The 25869-nt window shown below is 39.0% G+C and overlaps 1 protein-coding gene across 41 annotated transcripts in view; it reads left to right on the top strand.

The window, feature by feature from the left end:
- FOXP1 (forkhead box P1) overlaps positions 1–23936 on the top strand; it is a 630459-nt gene extending 606523 nt beyond the window's left edge. For 14 of the 41 annotated variants that reach the window (XM_019023994.4, XM_063703907.1, XM_031009110.3 and 11 more), the window contains 7 exons: positions 812–1013; positions 1119–1198; positions 1798–1899; positions 6139–6260; positions 7991–8060; positions 12662–12828; positions 19306–23936. In XM_019023994.4, coding sequence (XP_018879539.1) covers positions 812–1013; positions 1119–1198; positions 1798–1899; positions 6139–6260; positions 7991–8060; positions 12662–12828; positions 19306–19450 — 888 coding nt within the window. In that variant the 3' untranslated portion in view covers positions 19451–23936. Of the gene's footprint in view, positions 1–811; positions 1014–1118; positions 1199–1797; positions 1900–6138; positions 6261–6634; positions 6805–7990; positions 8061–12661; positions 12829–19305 lie in introns of all 41 variants that reach the window. The other 27 variants (XM_055383383.2, XM_055383384.2, XM_055383381.2 and 24 more) reach the window with 3 other exon arrangements.
- Positions 23937–25869: the final 1933 nt, after the last annotated feature.

Genomic DNA, 25869 nt, shown 5'->3' with positions numbered 1-25869 from the left:
TATAAAAGAATGTCACGATAAAAAAAATTAACAGATCCCAAGCCTGTATTTGATAGATTTAATAAAGGTTATTCATAATGCTGTTAAGGATTATTTTCTGCCAACTGATTGATAGAAACAAATGACAGCTTGTGGGGTCAGGCCCATTGTGTTTAATATGAGTAATAGGCCACACATATTTGCAGGAGTTCTCGTCATCCACGAAGCTGCATGAGGGAGCTCAGTAGGCTCTTCCTGGGCTGTCTAGTATGGTAGCTACTAGCCACATGGGGCTCTTTCCATTTAAATTTATTAAAGTTTAATTTTAATAAAAATCAAGTAAAAACAGCTCTTTGGTTGTGCTAGCATATTGCAGAAATTCTGCTGGACACTTCAGATCTACACCAGCATATCCCAACTGGTGTCACCTAAAATATTCAGCTTCACAGGTATTGCTAAGGACTTCTCTCCCTCTTTGAGGTTGACAAGGCCTGATGGGCGATTAAAGCCTATAGGTGAGACATCACAATGAAATAAATGTCTTGACTCAGGGTTTCTCACACTCCCTCAGGTGGTAGGTAACCCCTTTTTGAGCCTGTAAACACCCATGTAGCAGCCTTTGGAAAAGAGACCGCTGCCAGAGATACCTTACACTACATCCTAAGTGAATTCATGCAGGACTCACCTTGTGTTTCAGTTCATGGTAAACGTATCATCTACGTAGAGGAAGAAACGGTGCCCCCGCATCCTCTGTGTTACTCCTGCTAGGTGTGGTTCCTGGGTTGCTCTGGTTTTCTGAAGGTCTTCTAAGACGTTGTTTTTTTCCTTGCAGTTGAATCTGGTATCAAGTGTCACTCTCTCCAAGTCCGCATCGGAGGCTTCTCCGCAGAGCTTACCTCATACTCCAACGACCCCAACCGCCCCCCTGACTCCCGTCACCCAAGGCCCCTCTGTCATCACCACCACCAGCATGCACACGGTGGGACCCATCCGCAGGCGGTACTCAGACAAATACAACGTGCCCATTTCGTCAGGTAGATACTCCACCTTTTGCCTCACGTAGAGTTGTAATCTGCAATTGTTGTAGACCAGCCCCTTTTTAAAAAGTGATAATTAATAGGACAATGATTCTTATTCAGCAGATATTGCGCAGAACCAAGAATTTTATAAGAACGCAGAAGTTAGACCACCATTTACATATGCATCTTTAATTAGGCAGGTAAGTAAATAACACAGTATATGAAATTCTATCAGAAGGTATATGTGTACATGGATATATATTGATGAAGTAGATTTAAAACCGTTTAGTATGCAAGCATGCTGAAACCTTTTCTATAAGGTTTTTTAAAACTGCAATATATAACATAATTGCTTTTGATTAAGTATTACAATACGATGTGATTATTAGGAAATTCATTTCACACAACAGTGAAAATGAGCCTGTTTAAAGATGGCAAGTCAATTATCACAAGCTACAGTAATCTCTGATCCCTAGAATTAATCTGAGCTCTAAATAATTACTGAGCTTTAATCAGCTAGTGAAATGTTTTGCATTTCTCTTTGATTCTGCTTTATGAATGACTAATAAATTAATATTTCTGTACGGAAACAGAAATAAAAACTCAAAACAATTAGATAATTCCATTTTGAATTTTGCTATTGAACTGTTAAATACAACCATTAATCTTAGATCATTTTGTAAAACCTTTCTCAGGATTTAGCTCTGAATCACAGTGATTTTATATTTTCGAGAAACTGTGTAATGACGACTCTGCTGATTTGGTCATAAATTATCTTCTGTTACATTTTGCTTCACAGGCCATTCTCGAATCTCCAGAAAAGCAGCTAACACTAAATGAGATCTATAACTGGTTCACACGAATGTTTGCTTACTTCCGACGCAACGCGGCCACGTGGAAGGTAAGCTTTCTCAGGCCTGTTTATTCTTGGATCTTGACGTTCATAGAACAGTTTGTTGTTGATAAAATGCAGTCGTGCTATAAGGAAGCTACATTTATATTGTTTTGATACTCTTAAAGTGTCCAATCTCTAGGTGTATTTGATTGGGAAAATAGTGCCATTGTGGTTGAAATGCTGTGATGGAAGACTCCCATTACACCAGCATCAGCAGTGTGGAGGGGCCAGCCAGTAAAGTGATCTCTCTCTGGTTGGAATATGTAGAGAAAAGGAGACAACACCGTCGCCCAGAAGTGGAGGTTGCCATATTACTTGCAAACCTCATGCCGTTAGGTCTTCAACCACAGCCGATATTTGCAGAGATGTATCTCCAGAGATGGAACCTGGAGAAATGACCAAACTTGACACAGCCTTCAATGGTTGGATAAATAGCTCATTAAGCCAATTAGTAGAGAAAGCTGTGCAATCGAAGCACTAGCACTGTTTGTAGGAGTTATTAATGGAGAATACAATGTATTATTAAGGGGTAGGGGTTTTTGTTTTTCTTTTTTTGGTTTTAAGTCAAGAGATTGTCGGCCAGGCACAGTGGCTCATGCCTATAATCCCAGCACTTTGGGAGGCTAAGGCAAGAGGATCACTTGAGCTCAGGAGCTAGAGACCAGCCTGGGCAAGGTAGTGAGACCCTGTCTCTACAAAAAAAATTCAATAAATTAGCCAGGCATGGTGGCATGCACCTGTGGTCAACAGCTACTCCAGAGGCAGAGGTGGGACGATTGCTTGAGGCAAGGAGGTTGAGGCTGCAGTGAGCCCTGTTCATGCCACTGCACTCCAGCCTGGGCAACAGAGCAAGACCCTGTCTCAAAAAAAAAAAAAAAAAAAAAAAAAAAAAAAAGGAGATTGTCCCTCATAGATATACTAAGGAAGAAAAGTAGATTTAGAACTTCATTATAATACTATTTGCTGTAAAAACAAGTCAAATTGCATAGCTCTTTATTGGATGCCCCCAGCAGTGCTGGGGGTCATATATGGCTTACTTCATTCCCAGGTCAGCAGCTGGTTCAAAGATTCCACTGGTATTTACTCCCTTATATTAGATTGAGCCCTCACATATTTTTGGGCTTTCCCATTTTCTATTTCTTGGTGTCTAATATTCTTGCTTATAGAAGGGGACAGGTACACTCTGTCATTTGTATTTTTGCATTTTTTACCACCTGGAATTCTTGTAATCCCTGCCTGAAATCCAAAACATTTAGAGACATGTGATAACAAACATTTGAGGCTATTTTTACATGGCATTAATCTAAATATGATAAGGATGTGTTATAGGACACAAGGAAAACTTCCTTCGCTTGAAATAAATGCCTTCCTTGCTAATTCCTTAATTTTATACTGGAGAAAAACCAAAGCAAAAAACAGAAAAATACATTTCTTCTGTTAAGTTCCTGATAAATTAGCATTTTAAAAGAAAACGAATATAACCATAGAATTAATTCATCAACTTTACAGAGCTGTGAATATCCATTATGGCCCAAATTATCCTTTCATTTCCATTAAGACACATGGGCACTGAAGGGAACCTATGTTCAAAATCTTACCCTCTTTGCCTCAGCCTGCCTTGGAAGATAAAATATAAAAGGATCTTTAGCCATGAATGCTTTAAAAAATTTAGGAAGTCGAAGCATGAGGCAGACATTTTCTTCAGATTGCCTTTTATAAATAGAAATGATGAAATTTAAAAATAATTACCAGTTGTGAATATAATATTTAAGCTTAGATCTTCAGATTGCACTTTTTCATTTTGCAAACGGCAGGAAAAAGTGTCATTAATATAAACAGCCTTAGATGAAATAGTGACTCATAAATACGTATAATTTTCTGTACGTGTCCTTGTTTGTACCATGATCTTAGACAAAAGATGAAATGCCCAGTTAAAGTTATGACTGAAAAGAGCTTACACATCTTTTTTTGAAAACTCTTGACTTCTCGTTGCTTTCTGCTTAGACGTGCAGTTTTGGAAAACAGAACTGAAGTTTTGGCTTTGTGTCTTTACTCACATGGTTATATTGCTCAACCTGATCTACAGAAATTATTTTGTCAAAAGTAGCTTTAAGACCTTTCAGTTCTGTACATTTTGATACTTATTTTAAAGCATCAAGCAGTGATTAGGAGCAATGTTGACTTCTTTTCAAGTTATACCTCTTACATGTGTCATGCCCTGTCTGGATTTTTAAAGGAAATTGGCTTTGTCCGTTTATTTATACCACCTCAATTTTATTCCAGTAAATAACAGTAGACCTTCTATTGTATGCCTTTGGGCAATATATTTTTTAAAATGCAGCCAAATGCAGTGGCTCCTGCCTGTGATCCCAGCACTTCAGGAGGCTGGAGGATCACTTGAGCTCAGGAGTTCAAGATCAGCCTGGGCAACATAGCAAGACCCCATCTCTACAAAAAATTTTTAAAATTAGCTGGGTGTGGTGACACATGTCTCTAGTCCCAACTACTCAGGAGGCTAAGGCAGGAGACTCGCTTGAGCCCAGGAATACAAGGCTTCAGTGAGCCATAATTGAACCACTGCACTCCAGTCAGGCAACAGAGCCAAGACCTAGTTTCAAAAAAAGAAAAAAAAAACTGCTTACTTAGACTAGACTGCAGTTTATATGCATAGAAAATTGTCCTATCAAATGTATGACATGCCAAATGTTTTCAGTTTAGAGACTTTTATTTTTAAGCAAATCCTTCCAATTTTTTTGAATCAGGAGTGTCCTTTCATAGTCACCTGGGTATCTTGAACCGACCTCAATTATGCTGACATTACTCAAAAACTTTTTGGGAATTTATCCTGTGAATTCTCCTTTCAAGCAATTCATCACACCATGCATTAAAAAACTTGTCTCATTATCTTCTAAATATTCCATATCAGAAATGAAAAATCATTATGTAGCTTGAATCCTCACAGCCACCAATTGTGATTGTCCAAAAACTGAAGCACCTCTCAGAGTATCAAGATTCACCACCATTAAGGATAATTCAGGAAGGAAATACTCCAGGTGGCAGAATGGGATGTGTTGGGGGGGTGGGGGGGCGGTGTGCAAAATGCTTGTGCAATAGCAGTGTTGCTGGAATTGAGTGAGGACTTTACCCAGTGTGATGTATGTATCAACTATCTCAAGCCCCAATTGAGTCACCTACTATTGAGTCATCTACTTACTCTGAATAAGAAGAAAATTTTAAGTAAATGACCTGAATCTCTTTAGAATGTCTTCATGTCCAGCGTTGAGTCTGGATCCGTAACTTTAACCAGGCGGGACTAAAGAAATGAAGCCTTGCTTGTTACTGTACCCAGTAAGGGTTGGGGATTCTTCTGAAACCCAAAGGAAAGATGAGATATTAAAAGCTCTTCACCCTTGAGTTGAGATCCTCCTTTTTGATATAAATTATCGATGTTAAGGGTCTCAGCTTAGGAATGGCCAGAAAGGACTTTTAACCATAAGCAAGATATGTCTGTAGAAACCATCAACTGTAGGAATATAGTCATTTTGCCATTGAGAGTTCCACTCGTGTTCCTTTGGCATTTACTCAGTTAAAATACTTGCCCATAGTTAGGGCCAACTCTCATATTCTGGAAGGTAAGACATAACATGATGATAGCTACTGATCTCTTGGCGGGGGGGGGGGTCCATTCACCACCCCACCCCCCCCCCGATCCTTTGGCTATACAAGGCGATACTCTCAACGGTAAAATCCACTTTAGAATTCTTCATAGGACCTCTGGAAGTTTTAAAAGCCAGAAGCCATCAAGAACAAAACTGTATTTAGCAATATTAACCAAGTGTTCCTCTTTCATGGTTTGAAAAAAATACCCCCTTTTTATGGGAGGTAGGTGGGCTTAAAAAGGGCAGTTTTATACTTTGCATGTGTTGTTTTGAAGTCACAGTAACATTTTCAGATTTGTACTCTGGAACCTATTTTGGGCTTGTATGCATATTAAAAAATATTTCTTCTGGTCAGTTATTACCAGAGACTAGACGAAAATGCCAAAGTACAATTAATTTATAATTTTGGTTTATTTTTGCTTTTGGAAAAGACATCCTTAAGCAGGAGAAGGTCCTCCACGGGGGTGGTAGCTACAGCTCTTGGGAATGGTTTTACAAATGTGGACTGTTAGGCTGAATTTACTGCTGTTTTTGGAGTCTTTTCTTATAGAAAATGTAAATGTTCTCTCTTTTATACTTGCTGCAGAATGCAGTGCGTCATAATCTTAGTCTTCACAAGTGTTTTGTGCGAGTAGAAAACGTTAAAGGGGCAGTATGGACAGTGGATGAAGTAGAATTCCAAAAACGAAGGCCACAAAAGATCAGTGGGTACGTCCACCATGTTTGAACTTCTTAGCCTAGCTTGGATTGTGCTAACAAGTATAACGTAGAGGCTTTGGCTGCTAGATGGTGTTAGACCAAAGAACTGGTTTCACGTTGTCTCAGTTAAGGGAAGCAAAAAAGCATTTCATCCCTCCTGTTTTGTATACCCACCAGTCCCCCTGCCCTGCTTGCTGGTCTTTGTTGCATCACATGCTAGTAGCTTTTAGGTGGCAATGCATATTAACCCTCACAAACCATTTGCTTATGCTTATTGCATTTTATTTTCTTTTTCCTGTTCCCTGTATTGGATGTCTGTTCTGCCCCCAACCCCGTCTCCTTTTGTTGCCACTCCATCTCCTTTGCTGCTGCTCCTATCCCAGGGTGCCATTCGCACCAACCTCTCACTGCATAAGTGCTTTATCAGAGTAGAGGATGAGTTTGGGTCCTTTTGGACAGTTGATGATGAAGAGTTTAAACGTGGCCGCCATATTCAACGAGGCCGTCCTCGCAAATACTGCCCCGATGAAAACTTTGACGAGCTTGTCGCACAGTAAGAGCCTTTACTTGCTTTTGTTTTTTTTTTCTGCTGTTGCTTTGGCTTTGCATGGTTGACTCATCCCATGTAGTTTTGCATTTCACCAATAGCAGTGCCACAGCTTTCTGCAACGAAACTAAATTGTGTGATTTGTACATGTATTGCTCTCGTTTCTCTTTGGAACACCAGTGCCTTGAATAATGCTTTTTTGACGTCTTTAATGCAAATATTCGTTGTATTTTGATTCAGCAGCTTACGGGGACCCTAGAACTAAATACTTGTGCTTAACCCATAATCCCCCCTCTCTCCCCACCCCAAGTAAAAAGGGCATTTTTGGTTAGTTAAAATGTGTGTATACTATTGGGGTAGATTTCTTATTTGTTCACTCACTATAATAATACAAATGTAATGAAGTGAATGATTAAAATGTTCCAAGCATAGTAAAGAAATAGGTCATATTGCATACACTTCCTTTAAAGGCCACTGATAAATGTAGGTAATTGCCTACTGGGAGGCAGCCTTTTCCCTCAGTATGCCCTATGTAATTTTTTAATATTTTTATCCTTACGAGGCTAGAGATTTTCTGACCACAGTATGTTAGTTTCATTTGGTCCGTGAATGGAGATGGCAGCAAATATTCTCAGACCCTCCCAGATTTGGCTAAGACATCCCCTTATTTAGGAACGACCCTCCCCTGGCATACCCTACTCTCCATCGCCTGTTGGCAATAAACATTCCTTAGAAGCCTTCCTGCCATCCCTCTAGCAGTCACTGTAGAGTTCAAATCTCAAAGATGCTTAGGAGCCAAGATTCTCTCTGCTCACGCCCAGCAGCCCCTGCGGTGAGCTCACTGCCTTCCCCAGCACGACCTCCTAGGCTGCTGCCTTTCTGTGGGAGTCTGGAGTCAGGCTAACTCCTAAAAATGTGCAGAGAGGTCTCTGGAGGGAGGACCCAAGCCTGTTACTACCTAAGCCAGAATTTTACACCTAGTTTCCTTGAATAGAGAAGTCAAACCCCAGAGGTGTGCACACACACCCGCCCTGCAAATCAGTGACAGGAAGAAAGCCTGACTTTTCTTGGGTTTTGTTAGTGGGGGAAATTGCTGATTTGGAAGGGCACCAGCAAGCTTAAAACAAAACTTAGCTAGGAACTCAGGAGTCGACTGTGTTTAACTTTGAGTTTTTATGTTTTTCTTACACAGTAACCCTTCCCTTATTAAAAACATGCAGAGCAGCCACGCCTACTGCACACCTCTCAATGCAGCTTTACAGGTAAGATTAACGGCCGTCCCGAATATGCAGCAGAGGCACAGGTCTCCCCTACTCATTTCAAAATATATTAGCCTTGCTCTAATTAGATATTAAATTTTAATTCCGTTAAACTTTTTTCTTAAGTGCACAAAGCATCGTACTCCCTGGAGGCAAACACATCGGGCTGCTTCAGCATTAGCGGGATGCTTAGCATTTTGAATATTGTGGCAAAAAAATTAAAAGTTCACTTATTAATATTTATCAGCAGTATCATAATTTCCATCCTCTTATTTCAGAATTTCACTTGAGGCAAAAATACCACAAGTGTAATTACTCTAGCACAGCTATTAATGTGCTGGATGATAGGCCACTGCGTCACATGACCTTCTATTGTTCACGGGTTTAAAGAGAAAGCAGGGCTTTGTATTTCTTTTTCTTCTTTTAAAGTCGACTTTAGCATCTTGGCTTTTGTCTGGGGTGGGGAGGATCTGGGGTCTGGTTCACTTTGTAAAAGTAAACCATGTCTGTTTAAACAATAGAGGTGTTTAAGAAAACTCTTTAGTTTTCCTGCAGATTGTTCAAGATTACATGATAATCACACGGAGTATTTATTTCCTACTGACAAACCAAGTACTTGTTACATCACCAATGGTACCAGGAGATGAAGACGCGGGTTTTGAGCAGGAGCGAGATTACCACCCAAAAAGGAGCTACCTGAGGCAGCCCAGCTTCTAGCAAACTTTTTACATGTTGCACATTTCAGTTCTTAAATGAAGGCTACTCCAGTGTCATTTCATTTAAGTACCTGGGTGTAGTACTCAAGTCCCCCTCAAGAGTTCATAAGTAAGCAGTATCCTTTTGGCCGGTGGTCCTGTTTGTTTTTGCCCCTACCCAGACTGTTCGAGAAGCATGTTCTATAGATAAATCTGACATTTGTCATCCAATACCATTGCAGTCCTCTGCAGCATACGTTCTCAATGGGGGCTGTATCACCCCTAGATTGGTTCTGAGATACTACAATGTCTTGTGTCCTTCCAAAGGACCATAATACATGAGCAAATACGAACATTTCTTGGGGTGAGGGCACAAAGAGAGAAACAAAAGTCTAAAAAGGGACAATAATGAAAAAAGTTGAGACCTTTAGTATGATGGGAACAGGATGAGGAAGGAGGAGATACTGACAGGAGCCCTGGGTCTTGCTCTGCATTAAACAGATATTTATGGAGCACGACTCTGTACCCTACAGGCCCAGAATAGTCTTAAGGCTCCTGAGAATTGATGATAGGCCATTTACCCAGTTTCAGTTTAGAGGCAGATTCACTGGCCTTAGCATTTCAGTAATTATATTTATTTATTTTTAGCCTGAACCAGATTTAATAGGAGAAACTACTTTCTGCGTCTCTTTTAATTACTTGTAGTTTACACAGTAACTTTAGAAGAGTAAATGAAAGCATGCTTCGATGCTGCCACTGTAAATACCATTCATTAGTAACTTATTTTCCCTGGAGTCTTGTGAAGTGTGAATTTAAAGCCTGCTCTATCTGGAATAGTATTAAGATTACAAGCACATTTTATATTCATGAGGCGGAAAGGCAAAAAAAAAAAAAAAAAAAGTGATCCTCCATCCTCTGAATTCTCTTAACTATGTGACTAATTTCCATTAGTATGCTTTGTCATTACAGAACTGTTCAGGTTTCATCTCTGAACATTTGCTTTTGGCATCTTCTTCAGTAGCCCAAAACTGTCCTGCCGTTTTCCAAGAACACTTTCCGTCCATAATGAGGCAAGGGGAATAAATTGATACAAATTCATGATTTCAGAAGTGGATTGTTTCCCTCTCTTCTACGAGTTTGGATCCCTGATCAGTAGACAGACACATAAGACAACTTTCTACTGTGCAAATTAAATAAAGATTCTGCCAGCAGGCCTTCCTTTCCATTACCGCCTATTTCCATTTTTCAAGACAAGTAAAAATAATAGTGGAACAATATCTTCAAAAAAATTACTAGAGCAACATAATGCATGATATACAATATATAAAATAGGACAGCAGAATCCACTACAGAAATAAAACATGGGACTTGGGACAGATTGCATTATGCTCTGAAAAGTGAAGTAACTAAGGGTAACCGTAAAGCTTCGTATTTATAGACTGCCTTTCCCCTGAGGATCTCAGAGTGGTTAATGTTCCAGGAGCGAGGGTGCTTATGGACTTCTGCACCATTACTTAAGCAACTTCATTTTTTGGCAGAGGTGCCAGCTTGATATGAAACCACATGCTGTGCAAGGACCATTTATATAATTAAGTCCATTTTTGTAACACACCTGCTTCTAAGTGGACATCAACTACCAAAAAAAAAAAAAAAAACACTTTGTTAGGCATAAGCAGTTAGTGAAAATTTATCTAACCTTGGGTGGGTTGCTCTGATCACTTGTTTAACAGAGAGTGTGTTCAAGAAGCTCTGTTGCGGATCAGGCACTGGGATCTCTCTTTCAAGGGACAAGGCTGGTTTTCATCACTTACATCGTTCTTGCCTGAGAACCCAGGGATCAGTATAAGTGCTTGCCTTTGTATGCCTTTCACTACTGTGGCTGTTGGGTCTCAGCCCATGTTCTATGATCCAATCCCAATCGGCAATGGCCTTGACCTAGAATACTTTGAGAGCCAAAGAGAATAAATACTCATCCCAAGAAAGTTGCCTTCTCTAGAGGATGACAAACTCATCCCAATGAACACGTTCATATCAGCATTTCAATTTTGTCTTCACAATTTTTGACCAGGGAAGCTGCTAAAATAATTAAGCTAGCAGCAGCCCCACTTTTGCCACATTCTGACCTTGGAATAGTGAAATTGTCTTATGAGAGCTTATCTTATGGTATTTCCAGTGGAAAGACGCTTAGCAGAATTTCTGTGACAGAGAGATGTGACCACTGTTGTCTCAGATAAAAGCAGTTAAGATGCTTGTCCAACTGCAGTTTGCAAAAAAAAAAAAAAAAAAAAAAAAAAACAAATAATAGTAGTTCTGGCAACTGCTCTGCCAACAAAAAGAAAAGAAAGAAAAAAAGGCTTTATTGCAATTATAAAAGAGCTGTTGGAAAAAGTACTTGATGCAAATTATTTGACACACTGTAGGAGAGTGTGGAATGTTCAGATTTGCTGTTCATCAAAATGAGTTCACCACATTTGGAAATAAACACAGGATTTTCCCCCTACTTTTTAAAAGAAGGCAGTTATACACATTTACAAGTAGAAGGAAGGAAAAGCTGTGGGCTTACATAGGGCCGAGCTTTCAAACAGTCCATTATCCAATGCTGTGTTTGGTGAGTGTGCACAGGACTTCTAACACAGGGCTTGTACCTAGAAAGCCCTGGCTTTGGGGTTTGTACAGTGAGTGAGGCTGCGATTGTCATACTAGCCAGACAGATTTCTGCAGCCCAGCTTTGCACTCTTTTGGCTTTTACTTTCTTTCTAGAGCCAGGATTTATAGAATAGTTTGGACTCTTGTATGACTGGCCAGTTGAAGTCACTATGCCAGATCATCTTGTGAAAAAAAGTACGTCTAATGTACTTTCTCATTAGGATGGAAAAGCAGGCATAGTCTAGTCTGCAGGAGGACAGTTGTGATAAATCTTGGTTTAATTACAGCTGCCAGTTTTTGAAAGTGTCCTCTTTAATGAAATGAAAAGTCAGTGGGTCGTAATCACCGCCTGGATGAAACAAATATGGGTACCTTAGTCCAGTGGTATATGTAACTAGTGTCTGCATTTCAGACTTGGTGTCCCTTTTATTCAAATGCAGTATAACAGGAAGTGGATAATATCCTACCTATCCTAAATAAAGTTTAGGATTTCTTCTTTTTCATTCCCTCACTTTTTTGCTGACACTCACGTGGAGTAACTTTGTAACCTTTAATATTGATGTACTTTGACACCAAAAATAAATATGAGTTAGAGCTTCCCTTTGCCAGAGTTCTTTAGTCCTAAAATCCTAGGCAATTGGTCGGACTCTGAAACGTTACGTGGTGTTTCCTTCAACCAGTTATCTCAAACTGCACTAAACAGATTCAAAAATCATTAAAACAGAAATGATGGGAGGAGATAAAAAATTGATTCCAATTCTATATTCTCTTCCTTTTCTATAGGATCTAAGAGGTAAATGTTTATGGAAGTTCTCATAAGTTTGAGCGGTGCGGCCAGGATAATCTGATCAAAATCTCTAATATCCAATACTGGAGTCATCAAAATGGATAAAGAAATAAAAATTCCATTATATTTCACTGTGATCTGGAAATATTCAGCTCCTCTTAAAAACGCATCCGACATAAACCTCATATTCGAAAGCCCATCTAAACCATGTGACTACCAAGCAGGACCAAATTGAGTCCTTCTACCCACAGGCACTTGGTCCCCCCTGGCCCCCAGTTAGCTCTTCAAAACCAAGCTTGGGACAGGTGCCATGAGTCGTTTTTAAAGCAAAATCTTTCAACACCTCTTAGAAACTTGTATTTGCCAGCCATGCTACAATTAACTCAAACTGAAGATTATCGAGTACACCCATAATTAGTAGTTTCCTTGTCTTACATACCCTGTGTCTTCATAAATTTTCTCTTGGTTGATGACAGGCTTCAATGGCTGAGAATAGTATACCTCTATACACTACCGCTTCCATGGGAAATCCCACTCTGGGCAACTTAGCCAGCGCAATACGGGAAGAGCTGAACGGGGCAATGGAGCATACCAACAGCAACGAGAGTGACAGCAGTCCAGGCAGATCTCCTATGCAAGCCGTGTGAGTATTGTCCACCCAAAAGTCTTTGCTATCAGACCCTAGTCTCCCTAGGTACACACAGGGAGACAGCCCTTTCTCTGGGCTTTATATACCTTTTCTGTAATTTCTGATTTCCCAGAACCAAGCTAGAAGTTTGTACTTCAAGAAATGTTCAGCTTGGTTAGTGCATAAAAGGACTATTTGCTAACTTTCCCATAAAAGCAATTCACAGCAATAAAATGAGAAACAGGTTTGCTTTTTCTCCTCTGCTTTATCACATCCCAGGCCATTATTTAAGCCACACTACTTTTTCCTCCTCAAACTAATATGCATTCCTATGAAAAAGTTTGCAGTTTGTTCAACTTTCGGGCATGTTGAACCTAGCCGAGAGAAACAGATGCTTGTTTACTTGGTGGTGCGATAAGGTTCACCACGAACACGCCGCTGCAGCATTATTACCAACCATTAATGATGGCACAAATGAAAGGCGGCATGATTTATAGATTGCTCTTAAAATATCAAAAGGAAAATTAATAGGAGCATTATAGCAGCAGACGGCAGTATAATGAGTGCACATATAACTGAATGAAGTGATGGGCGATGGTTGCCCATGCTGAATGTGAATGGAACCAGGACTGCAAACCACAGGAAAGGCGGAGGCCAGGAGACTGTGATGCCCCTGTGAGTGGGTGATGGGAGAAAACTTGGTGTAACTGTAACACCCTCTCTCCCAGGAAAAGTTTTCAAACAGAGCGAAGAAACCACATTATTCCAAATGATTGGCTTTGCAGGAGATGCTGTGGAATGACAGTCTCTCCCTTTTAGTGAGCTTCTTCAAAACTGCTGCCCACTTTAAGGTACTAACCCATTTCGTGTTTCCAGTACTGTCAGTTCCTAGAATAGGCTGCTTGTCTACACATTACTTCTGAATTACTGACCAACATCTTATTTTAAGATAATTTAAGTGATCGGAATGGAAATTATGACCTGCAACAATTAGGAGCAGATGGAATTGGCATCTAATGACAAAGAAAAAAGTGTTATCTGCCAGCATAATTTGGAGGGTATGGGGAAATCTGAAATTTGATTTTCTAGCATTTGAATTTCATCTCCACAGCACTTCAAAAAGGATCTTTACTATCCTTTCTGGATATGGAAATAATCATTTTTAATTTATATGAACAGTATCTTAGCATTTACTTCACAGCATTTTAAGAGTGTGTTTATCTTTCACACTGATGCTGCTATATTTCATCCTTTCCAAAGCAACTTAGTGTTTCCGATTTTCCTGTTATCACATTTGTATTCATCTTAAATCATTGTCATGACACGAGTATTTACTTAGATACTAACGAAGTTCAGAGCAAACGTAAATTGGTATAAGCTACTGCAAGAAATACTCAGAACAAAAATGTCTGGTTATTGAATGGAAGTGATACTATTTCTCATAATCTGTACAAACTCCAAGTTTTTGTTGACATATATTCCTATTAGTATAAAGAATCACTAAAACAAAGAGATACTTGGATACAAGCCACAGGCACCAGTTCAGAGTGATGCTGATTTTGCTGTACGAAAGAAAGTCACTGCAGGGTTAATTTGTTTAACAAATTTGAATTAACCCCAGTATTACCCAAACCATGTTTTACAATAGTCTTTGTAATTTTTGATGAAATGAAGGTTTCAACTATTTTTTACAAGAAACCCTACACAAAAATGTCAAAATGCGTTGCTCAAATCTCACAGGTTTGTGCTGTTTGCTAAATGTAATTATATGTCAACAGCAGATTCCCTGCGCCTGCTATCTGTGTCATAGACTGTTATTCTTTTTGACCTCATATTTCCATTAAGAGAATTCTGTAATGACAAGAGTTTCCATTCTTGTCCAATATGCATTACCCTGCTATGATGCAAATTGTTTTTCAGCTGTTCCAGTCTATTGGAATAAATCAAGCCATAAACTTTACGGCACGGCTTGAAGGACCTTGTTAGGAAGGCGGCCTAGCTAATATTGAGTGTTGAAACAGAACTCTTCATTCTTACCCTTTCTGTGACAGTCAGATACCACTACGTTTCGTTAGTCCTTTGAAACACTAGAAAGTGGTCACATAATTATGGCTTTGGGGCATTCTACTTTTATCCTGATAGGCGCTAAAGGAGCTACAAAGCAAAATACTCCATGCTGTGCAGACACCCCCAGAACACAATGCCTTTAAACGCCAGTCAGCTTTATTTTAAAACTCTTGTGTTCCCAGAGTGGCTAAACAAAGGAATTACTCAGATGTAAGGAGAAGGGAAATGTGTGGTTTTGCACACAGTTATTCAGCGGTAGCCCTTTCGGAAGTAGGAGTTGGAGAGAAAGGGTGGGGGCAGTGTCTGCAAGGAGAGGAAGGTGCATCATACACAGCCCTAACTTCTAGGAGACACGGTGAGTGTATGTGAAGTGTAGTGTCTTCAATAGTCTGCATCTCATCTCAAATGTATCTTTCGTGGAATCCCATCCTCTTTTATTCTTTGAAGTGCTGTGTGCTTGTGCTACACGTTTGCCGCACCCCAGGGGTATGTGCCGGCATCAAGAAATGTCCCGAAATCGGATTTCACTTCTCTAAAGTTTCGAAACCTTACCGTCTAACCTGGTTGTGTCATCAGGTGGTCACACAGTAGATCTAGCCAGTTAACATTTGTTGGGGACCCACTCTGCATGAGGCACTGTAGGCATGACAGGATCATTACCTCTGTCTTGCGGATAGTAAATAATCCTCATGAATTTTGGCTACCAATTTAGGGGGAAAACGTGTTTTGTTTTTTTATTTGTTTTTTCACTTCTACAGCTTTTAAAATTGATACCTCGTAACTACATATTTTGGGGGTACATGTGTTATTTTGATACATGTATACAATGTGTAATGATCAAATGAGGATAATTAGGTAAACGAAATATTCTCTGATGTTGTGAACCGTGTTGTGGGGCTTTACATGCATCTGATTTTTTGGATAAGGTTAGCAAAATATTGATCAAAGTCTAAAATTATACAGCAAGAACTTCATTAAGATGGAGATGGTTCTATTTCTTCTAGGGGTCCTCATCCTCTTTCCCCCTCCCCAAGGTCTTATATGATCTTACATTCTTCTATCATTCAATTCTGGGTTATAAACATGAAAAGATTGATAGACCTGATAGTTAAGAAAGTAGGAAAACGTTGATTTGGAAAACAACATTTGAACCTCAATCAGCATATAGCTAAAACATAAATTTCAGTAATTTATGAAGTTGCAGTTCTCAACAATGAAAGTTTGAAACAAACATTAGGCAATGTTCACCATTGTCAGTAATCTGAGAAACACAATTTAAGGTAACCTGAGCTTACCTTGTACCTGCTAAGCAACAAAATATTTTTTTACAAATAATGCTTGCTGCTGATGAGATTGAGTTTAAATTGATAGCCCCTTTGGAAATTAATATCACAATAAATCATAGGAACCATAAAGATGTTTTGGCCTTTGCTCTAACAATTCCATTCTTAGAAATTTATCCTAAGGAGGTAAATCAACAGAAGTAGAGTAGAAAGATTAATGGATAAAAGTGGTCATTGTATTATACAAACAGTAAAAGAGAAAGAGAAAGAGATAGATGATCCTCAAATGCCTAGTATTCAGAAACTGACATATGTCAACACAGTGGAATCTCATCTAGCCATAAACATCATAAATTGTAAAGCTAGGAAAATTTAAAAAATAGCATTCCTGCTGAATTTACAATATTTAAAAATATGACCTCAAATGGAAAGAGATTGGCAAAAATAAGAAAACTGGCCTTAACTAAGGGTTTGTGTTTTTTAAAGGAATAATCATCAGTATAACTAATTCTTCCTAAAAGAATGTAGGGTATCTTAGCAGAGCTGGTTCACAGGTGTGTGACATGCAGTCACATAGGATCTCATGCCTAAAAGGACACTGCACTTGATTTTATGTGCTTTTATTACCTTTTTATTTAGAGATAGGGGTCTTACTGTATCACCCAGGCTGGACTCGAACTCCTGGGCTCAAGTGATCATCCTACCTTAGCCTCCCAAGTAACTTGGACTACAGTCACACACCACCATGCCTGGCATGTACTTGCTTTAATGCCATTTTTGTCTTGAAATTTTAATTTTTGAGCCAAAGACCCCAGATTGTCATTTTGCACTGGGCTTCCAAAATTATGCAGCCAGTCCTAATTCTTATTGCTGAAACACTAATGCAGCCATTAAAAAAAAAAAAAATCCCCATCTGTAATGCTTAATACAGACTGCTGGGAGGGTGACTCCCCATGCAGCCTTCCTTGCACTGATGTACAACTGTTTCTTTTAAATAAAAATATCCGGCGAGCCATGGTGTCTCACGCCTGTAATCCCAGCACTTTGGGAGGCGAAGGCAGGTGGATCACTTGAGGTCAGGAGTTCAAGACCAGCCTCACCAATATGGTGAAACCTCATCTGTGCTAAAAATACAAAAATTAGCCAGGTGTGGTGGTGGGCCCCTGTAATCTCGCTACTTGGGAGGCTGAGCCAGAAGAATTGCTTGAGCCTAGGGGGTGGAGGTTGCAGTGAGCCGAGATCCTGCCACTGCACTCCAGCCTGGGTGACAGAGCACGACTATGTCTCAATAAATAAATAAATAAATAAAATAGATGGAGAGCCATACATAAAATGTAATGTAATGCAACTTTGCTATATTTTGTTTTGCAAATAGTTTTTAAGAATAAAGAAATTATTTTTTTAGCAGCCGGGCGCAGTGGCTCACGCCTGTAATCCCAGCACTTTGGGAGGCCAAGGCGGGCGGATCATGAGGTCAGGAGATCGAGACCACGGTGAAACCCCTTCTCTACTAAAAATACAAAAAAAAGTAGCCGGGCGCGGTGGCAGGTGCCTATAGTCCCAGCTTACTCAGGAGGCTGAGGCAGGAGAATGGCGTGAACCCGGGAGGCGGAGCTTGCAGTGAGCTAAGATCACGCCACTGCACTCCAGCCTGGGCGACAGAGCAAGATTCCGTCTCAAAAAAAAAAAAAAAAATTTTTTTTAAAGCTAACATCTAGCCCCCCCCCAAATGCTCTCTAGGCTGTGCTAATTTTAGAGTCAATTGATTCTGAAGGTTCCTGTCTTCAAGGGCAGTCCAAAGCACTCCTCTGTTTGTTTTTAAATGGTTCAAGGGGCCTTTGGGGTTTGCATACAGCATCAATTATTTAGGAAGCCAACCATCCCCATTACCACCTCTTATTACTAATACTTGATAATGTCAATTTAAAAATCTTCCCTTCTGCAGCCTGTCCCAGAGATGGGACCATTTTAACTCAAATGGTTCTTTTACATATCAAAAGCCCCTGCCACAGAAAGTCATTTGTATATGCAAAGGATCAGTTGTAAATATGATTTACGAACAACATTTCTCAATAGTTATCCGAGCGGTTTTGTGTGAGCACTCCAGTCCCCTTTGGGTGAACCATGCTCTGGTCCATAATGAGAAAGTTGGCAGATCTCATCGCAGCCACGCTCATCCCAGTGGCTGCTACCAGCCGGGCCTCATGTTTTGCCTTGTTTACAGCTGACAGCGTTATTATTCTGATTGGAGCTCTGCTTTCTTATCATATTGTTGTGTTGAGCAAGCCTTTTCCTCTCCGTTTGTGTTTCCTGGCAGGGCTTTTCTTGCCTTATTGACAGTTTGTAAAAATATGCATTAATTTGGAGTTTCAAGCATGTATCATGGTGTCTCTTTGCTGTGTTTGCTTGAAGTTGATTAATGATAGAACCTCGCTTGGGGTCGTCCTCCGGAGAGTTCTTTCACAGGTTCTGCATGTTAACTAGCAAAGCAGAACACACAGCAAGCCATGATTAGCCCAGCCTCTGCTCAGTGGTCCCCACAAACTGCCGTTGCATTACAGATTCTTATTTCGTGTAATTATTTGAAGATGGGTATTCATCCACCCAGGATGCCACTACGGGACCTGTTATCTGGTACTCAAAGTGTGGTTCTAGGACCAGCGGCATCACCTGGGGGCTTGTTAGAGATGCAGAGTCTCAGGCCCCACCCCAGACCTGAATCACACACTGCATTTCAACAAGGCCCACAGGTGACTGCAGCGTGTGTTCAAGTATGAGAAATGCCACCAGGGAGGAGAGGCCCACACCTGTCCAGAGACTAGTGATTCAGAGCATCACTACCCAAGAGAACTTTACGCAGTGATGCAAATGTTCTGTCTGTCTCTGTGCTGGCCAGAATTAACCGCTAGTCACATGGGGCCTTTGAACGTAAATGTGGCTAGCACAACTCAGAAACTGAATATTAAATGTAGTAAGATTTTGTTCATTTCAATTTAAAGAGCCACATGTGGCTAATGGCAACAATACTGGACAGAGTTCTAGTTCTAGAGTGCGGCTTTTCTGTTGCCCCAAACTTTTCAGTGCACCTGAGCTGCAGTGGGCTGGGAAGTACCCTCACTGAACCTCTGCATATTTTTTCCAGGCATCCTGTACACGTCAAAGAAGAGCCCCTCGATCCAGAGGAAGCTGAAGGGCCCCTGTCCTTAGTGACAACAGCCAACCACAGTCCAGATTTTGACCATGACAGAGATTACGAAGATGAACCAGTAAACGAGGACATGGAGTGACTATCGGGGCGGGCCAACCCCGAGAATGAAGATTGGAAAAAGGAAAAAAAAAAAAAAACACGTCAAAAGTTAGCAGTGAAATTGTTCTCCATTTGTTGTACAGTCTGGAGGATTTTCACTACGTTTTGACAACTCTGAAATGTGTTAACTCTTAGTGCCATCAAGAACCCCATTTGGGAGTATTTTTGATTTTTCTACTTTTTGTTGAAAAAAGGAATTTGTACTCTGTGCATTGGATGGACTTGTTTGGTACTTGGGATTTTCCTCTCTTAACCGTCAACATCAGTGTTGTAAATTTGCTAAACTGATTCACTTTTAGCAGCAGACTTTGAACTGCAGTCCTGCCAACGTTGGACACTGAGGACGCCCGACGGAGCTTGTGCACCTAAGCTGCAGACCAAGCCTTTGCCCAGAATTTAAGGATTCCAATGGACGACCTATTTGCACAGTACTGCATGTTGATTATCACTGCCTTTACTCCTTTTTTTTTTTTTTTTTTTTTTTTGCTTCCAGTTGGGATGGGGAAGGCCTTTGTGTGTGTATTGGGGGGAGGGGTTAAAAAATAATTATCCCAAACTTTTTAATGTATTGCTTTTTTTTTTTTTTTTTTTCCTTCTACTATACCATTTTAAGTTCTGACCTCAGGCCTCCATTTGGGCCGATGGCCTCTTGGAGGCTTAAAGTTTTCTGTACCTTGTGATGAATGTTAATAGGTGTTTTTATTATACAAAGCTGAATGTCATTTCTCATTTGTAGCTTTCTGTCACTCATTCCATCTTCCTTCAGACATCACCACGTTTCTCTAAAGTCAGAAAACATTCCGTTTTGGTCTTTTTCAAAAAGGTCCCAAATGCTGCACTCTACACATGAAGGCCCTCTCACACAGACGTGACGTCCTGCCAGAGAGAGAATGAATGACAGAAAAAAAAAAAAAAAGAGAGAGACAAACTCTAGGAACAATGCCGATTCATTCCACGCAGCAGTATTGGGGGTGGTTCGGGGGAGGGTTGTTTCGGATTTTTTTTTTTTTTTTTTTTTTTTTTGCAGCAACCATCATTAATAAATGCCGCCACATTCTGCCAGCACAAGGAAACATAGGCAGCACTGAAAAAAAAAAGCTCATACTAATTAGACTGACAATATGGCCTTGGAAGGCTCTCCCTTGTGGAACCAAGTTGCCATGGGCCTTGGGTGCTCTGCGATAACGGGTGTGGGTTGGTTTTGTTTGCAAAATGGCCAAAAAAAAAAAACCGGTTTCCCTGAGCAGCTGCCCTGAAAGTAGGGGTGGCGGCGGCGGCGCTGAGTTTATACATTAGTTCAGACCTACTTGGTGGCATTAAACTGTTTGAATGCAAATTCGATTTCAGATTGAACTTGTTAAGGGAGTTAATGAGGGCTGAGTTCAGCAAATGCTAAAGTGTTAATTTCAAATATGCAAATTTGGTACTGCAGTTTGTTATGCAATATTATATCACCAACCCAGTGTCACAAAAACTCATAGAAGATATCATGTAGGCCCTGGGCTTTGGGGGGGTCCCAAACATGGTATGCAGAATGTGATGGTTACAGGTCAGTACAACCTCAGTCCTTAGAACCCCTCCACACTTCAGCTCTGCACCCACTTTCCTGTCATTTATTTATATAGGACTGTAGTTTTTTTTAGTTCGAGAGCCTTTCGAAGCTTAATTTATATTCTTTGTACCTTTTTTTCTAAAATTACCAAAGATATTACACAAAGGTAAATTATGTTCTCTGTTTTATGCTTTATCTGATGAAGCCAAATATCCTCTTATTGTTGATCAAAGGAGGCAAAAGAATTTAGAGGCAAATGACAAGCGATAGGCTATTGCAACCTGAGAAAGAGAACTGCTCCTTCATCGTAAATTTAGAAGACCAAGTAGGTAATGGAACCAAAGTTGTTACTTTTTTCTAGTAGTTATTTTTCCTTTTTCTTTTTGTGTACCTCTACAGAGACCAAAACTCATTCTCTTAAAGAGATTTTATGGGGCTACTGCAGATAAAAATAGGACACAATATTAAAGGAGCTACAGAAGGAAGGGAGTCCCATCTCAAAAAAAAAATGAATGTATGCCACTGCGATTAGAGTATCCAATAAAGGAGACAGTTTAGAGTCAGGACAGAAAAGCTTCCATAATTGAACTAGATCACATAATAGTATTTCTAGAAAAAGAGATATTTTTAGATTGTATGCCACTTTTGTTTAAGAACTGTGCTGTGATCACTGTATTAATTTTGGTTTATCTTGGCATATATCCTTCAGTTTGTTTTTAATTTTTCCTTTTTTTCCGATTAGGCTTTGGTCAGCATTTTTCATTTAAAGAAAAGTAACACTCCCATCCACTCATAAGCTTGGTACAAAAACTTCTCTGGCAGTTACTTTTGAAGCTTCACTCTGCTTTCTGTATAAAGGGCAGTCTGTGGTCACGCAAGACTTTAAAAAAAAAAAAAAAAAAAAAAAAAAAACTTTTCCAGGCAGCTTCATGATGTGCAGGCAGTAGCCAGACAGGGTCATGGGAAGGGGGCCCTGTGCTTCTAAACTGAGTGGTTGCTGGTTAGTTTGGTATTCAAAAGAGGATAAAAATCTGGTAGATTAGTTCATTCTCAGCATGTGTAGCTAGACATGAGTAAAGATAACAGCATGAGAAACTGTTAGTACGCATACCTCAGTTCAAACCTTTAGGGAATGATTAAAATTAAAAAAAAAAAACATTTCACTCAGTTGCACTTAGTCGTATGTCTTGCATGCTTAGTCTAAAGACTGTAGCAAAAAAAAAAAAGAAAAATTAGATTTTACATATCTTTGCAGGTATCACAGCCTTGCAGAAGAACCAACTGAAAAAAAAATTCTCAGGCTTTACAGCAAGCAAACTTCACTATGATTTTTACAATTCTGATTCTGTATCCCCTGGGGGTTATCCCAGTTGCTTCTTTAGGATGGGGTTTATTACGTTGTACATATATCCCGATGTGTCTGTGTGAATCTTTGTCTTTTTTGGGGGAGGGCAGAGGGCGGTTCTTTTTTTAGATATTGTTCCTAAAAAGGAATAAATGCATACACCTGTTTGTCAAAACACCTTTGCTTTTTGTGCAACTGCTTTATATTAACGATACTTAAAAAAAATAGCTTTGAAAAAAAACTACTGTATGTAACGGAATTGCAGAATATGCTGCACATGTATTTTATTTAGTTATCCTTGCTTTAAGAATATTGGATGACATTTCCTGACATGTGGGAGGGAGAAACTCCCTAACTTTTTTTTTCTGCTTTTAAATTGTAACATAGTTGAAGATTTCTTTTTTCTGTTCTCATTGATTGGAGCATTTTGTACAGGTTTTGTGTGTGTGTGTGCGCGTGTGCGTGTGTGTTACTCTGTTTTTTTGATACATTCCTATCCCTTGTGTTTATCCTACCACTGCCTTCCTGGCTATCTTAAACAAGTTCATACATTTTAAAAGAAAAAAAAAATGTTGTTTAAAAAATGTTTTCTCCTGCTGCAGTAAATATTTTGCATGATGAAATTCCAGGGTCACACTTTTCCAAGTTTATCAGTGAAGTAGTGATTAACAATGGGGAGTGTCAAAACTATTGAACTTTTGTATAAAAAAAAAAAAACTTTACAAGGTGCCAAGATGTAAAGAAAATCTGTTACTTTTTTTTCTCAAAGAAAAGCATACATTAGGGAGGTAGTCCCGTGTGTCAGACAAATGCACTGTCAGGAATGAGGATCCAACCTACCTGTCCCTAGAGTCTGTCTTGTAAGATGAGTTAGGCTGCCACCTTGGACCAGCCACAAAATGGAATATCAAGGCTTATGTACATACATGAAGAGTTACCGCCAGTCCTGCCACCTTTGGACAGCTCTAACACCATCCCCAGCATCCCGTCAGACCTAGTAAAGAAAACCTTGGATTCTTAACCCAAGATATGCTGTAAATCACTAGCTTTTTTTTCCTCATGGAAAAAAACAGAGTTAAAAAATATTTCCTCTCTTTTCCACATTCCAGCTGAGCTCCGTTTCCAAAGGCACAAAGAAGAGTGTGCTTATTCAGATTTTGAATCTTTTTGGTACCTTTTGGTTAATGACATAGCCTCCTGAAATTCTGGATGTCTTCAAAGTCAGTTTTGCTTCTTTATCCTGAGAATCAGATTTACAATGCTGAAGGCATTTCTTGGGCCCAGTGTAGCTCATGCAATCTCTGCTACCCATAAGCCTTGATGAAGATGATACAGTCCGGACTGTGAGCATGGTGCTTCATGTATATGTGCTGCCAGTAACAAGAATTTTTTTGTTTTGTTTTGTTTTGATAAGGCATAAAAGAAACTCATTCCTTGACATCAACTGTAATTCCATCATTCCATGTCTGCGGATACAGACAATAAAAAAAATGTTGTGTAGTCAGTACTAATTACTGACATTATAAGCATTCTCAAATGCAATAAAAATGCTGGTTGTTCACACTGGTAGTAAAAGTCGCCACAGCCTAAGTTTGTTTCCCTTTCTGACCTGCTGATATTGTATGTTAGGCATATGCCTTAGGTTTATCACCAGCTGCTTCCAATGCAGAATTAAAATCAATCTTAAAGTTTTCCTCATCAGGGAAGGCTGAAGCTCTTATCCTCAGGATTTCCAAGTGAAAGTATCCACTTAGAGAATTGGGAAGTAAAAAAAAAAAAGAGCAAGAGATGCTATCTTTTCTCTTGAGGAAGCACACCCTTATTTTTTTCATCAAATTTTATAAAGAAAAACAAAATGTTTAATAACTAGCATTAAGAGCAAACTAAAATTTCAGAGGAAAGCAATTTCATGAATAATTCATTAAAATTTCACATCTGCAAGATTAGTCATCCAAATAAAATGCTAATGTCAAAAACATGCACGTCTATAATATTCTCATCAAGAAATCTTTTTGCATATAATGATAAATGCTTAGAACAAATGATTTTATAAAAATATTCTATCAAAAGTATGCTAGATAATTGTATTCATTGAAGAAAACAGAACTTCAGTACCTAAATATTCCAGAAAAACCATCTTAATTTTGAGATTTTAAAAAAATAATTACATGCATTTAGGAAAGGTGCTTTCTTTTTAATATTACTGTATAGTATATATTCTAGGGATTAATGAATTTGAGCATCATCTTTCAATAAAATTTAAATTGCCAATATGAAAGCAGTATTTTAAGTGGCCAAACCATGGTAACATAAAACCATTACATATATAATTCAGAGCACATAATTCAGGGCAAAGGATGACTTGAAAATTAACCTCCCAGTCTTTATTCTGCAAAACACCCACCGATGCTGAGGATACAAGTGAACATTCTTTCCCAGCATTGTTTTGAAAAGCCCTTATTAGGAAAGTTGTGTGTGTGTGTGTCTGTGTGTGTGTTTTTAACAAGTAGATTTTGCTATTAAGTTGCAAACTAGTGTCCTCTTTGAATTAACAATTACGCCCTATCTAGAAACCCCTTAGTCTCAATAATTAGCAAAACATTTGAACCTTTAATTCTCACCTGGCTACTGAGACTATAATCTTAGGGTTAATTCAAATTCCTTTAATTACCAGGCTTAAACCTAAATACTGCTTACAGCATATACATTAGTAAAATTAAAAAATGTACAGATACTTCTTTTAATAAACTGGAGGACCTAAACCAAGTACGACGATATGTTAGTGAAGATTTTGCTGGTTGAGGCATAGTACATTTTAACTTATATTTCAGGAATTGTTCTCAAGCAGGAACACTCTTTTACATATTTATTTCAGGCTTGTCACTCTCATAAACGAGGCAGCAAACCCAAAATATTGGCTCTTCTTATAAATAGGCGCCTTTATATAAAGAACATAAAACTCTTAAGACTAATTTCACACCAACACAGGCAGCTTCATAATAGTAACCACCTCTCCCTCCCCCCTAAAAAAGATAAAAACAAAGTATAATTAGTCTTTCTTATTAGATTTTTGTCTTTGATGATATTACGTATTTATGTGTAGGGTAGTAATCACAATTTATCCTTCATTGTAGTTGAATCAAATAAAATATTCTTTATTCAAATAATGTGAAGTTGGGTGTCTCAAACCTTCATTTAAGGAATTGATGAAAGGTTTAAGACAAAATTCACGTTGGAGGGAAATTAAGTTACATACAAAAACACTGGTTTTAACTGGGACAATATTTGGATTAGAAAACCATCTCCAGATATAACCTACTTATATTTATTTTTAAATGATATTTTATTTTTTAAAATAACAAAACCCAATGTTGTCTTATTTCCACTTTGATTGTAAAATGACATTCAATGCTTAATACCAAAAAATATATATATACACATTTGAAATTACCAGCGGTCCTTTTTTTTTGGTTTATATTGAAAATATTGTGAAGGGAAAAAG

Source organism: Gorilla gorilla, chromosome 2, assembly GCF_029281585.2.
Source record: "Gorilla gorilla gorilla isolate KB3781 chromosome 2, NHGRI_mGorGor1-v2.1_pri, whole genome shotgun sequence".
NCBI classification, from domain to species: domain Eukaryota; kingdom Metazoa; phylum Chordata; class Mammalia; order Primates; family Hominidae; genus Gorilla; species Gorilla gorilla.
Note: the sequence above shows the minus strand (reverse complement) of the source record. Positions and strands in the feature narration are given on the sequence as shown.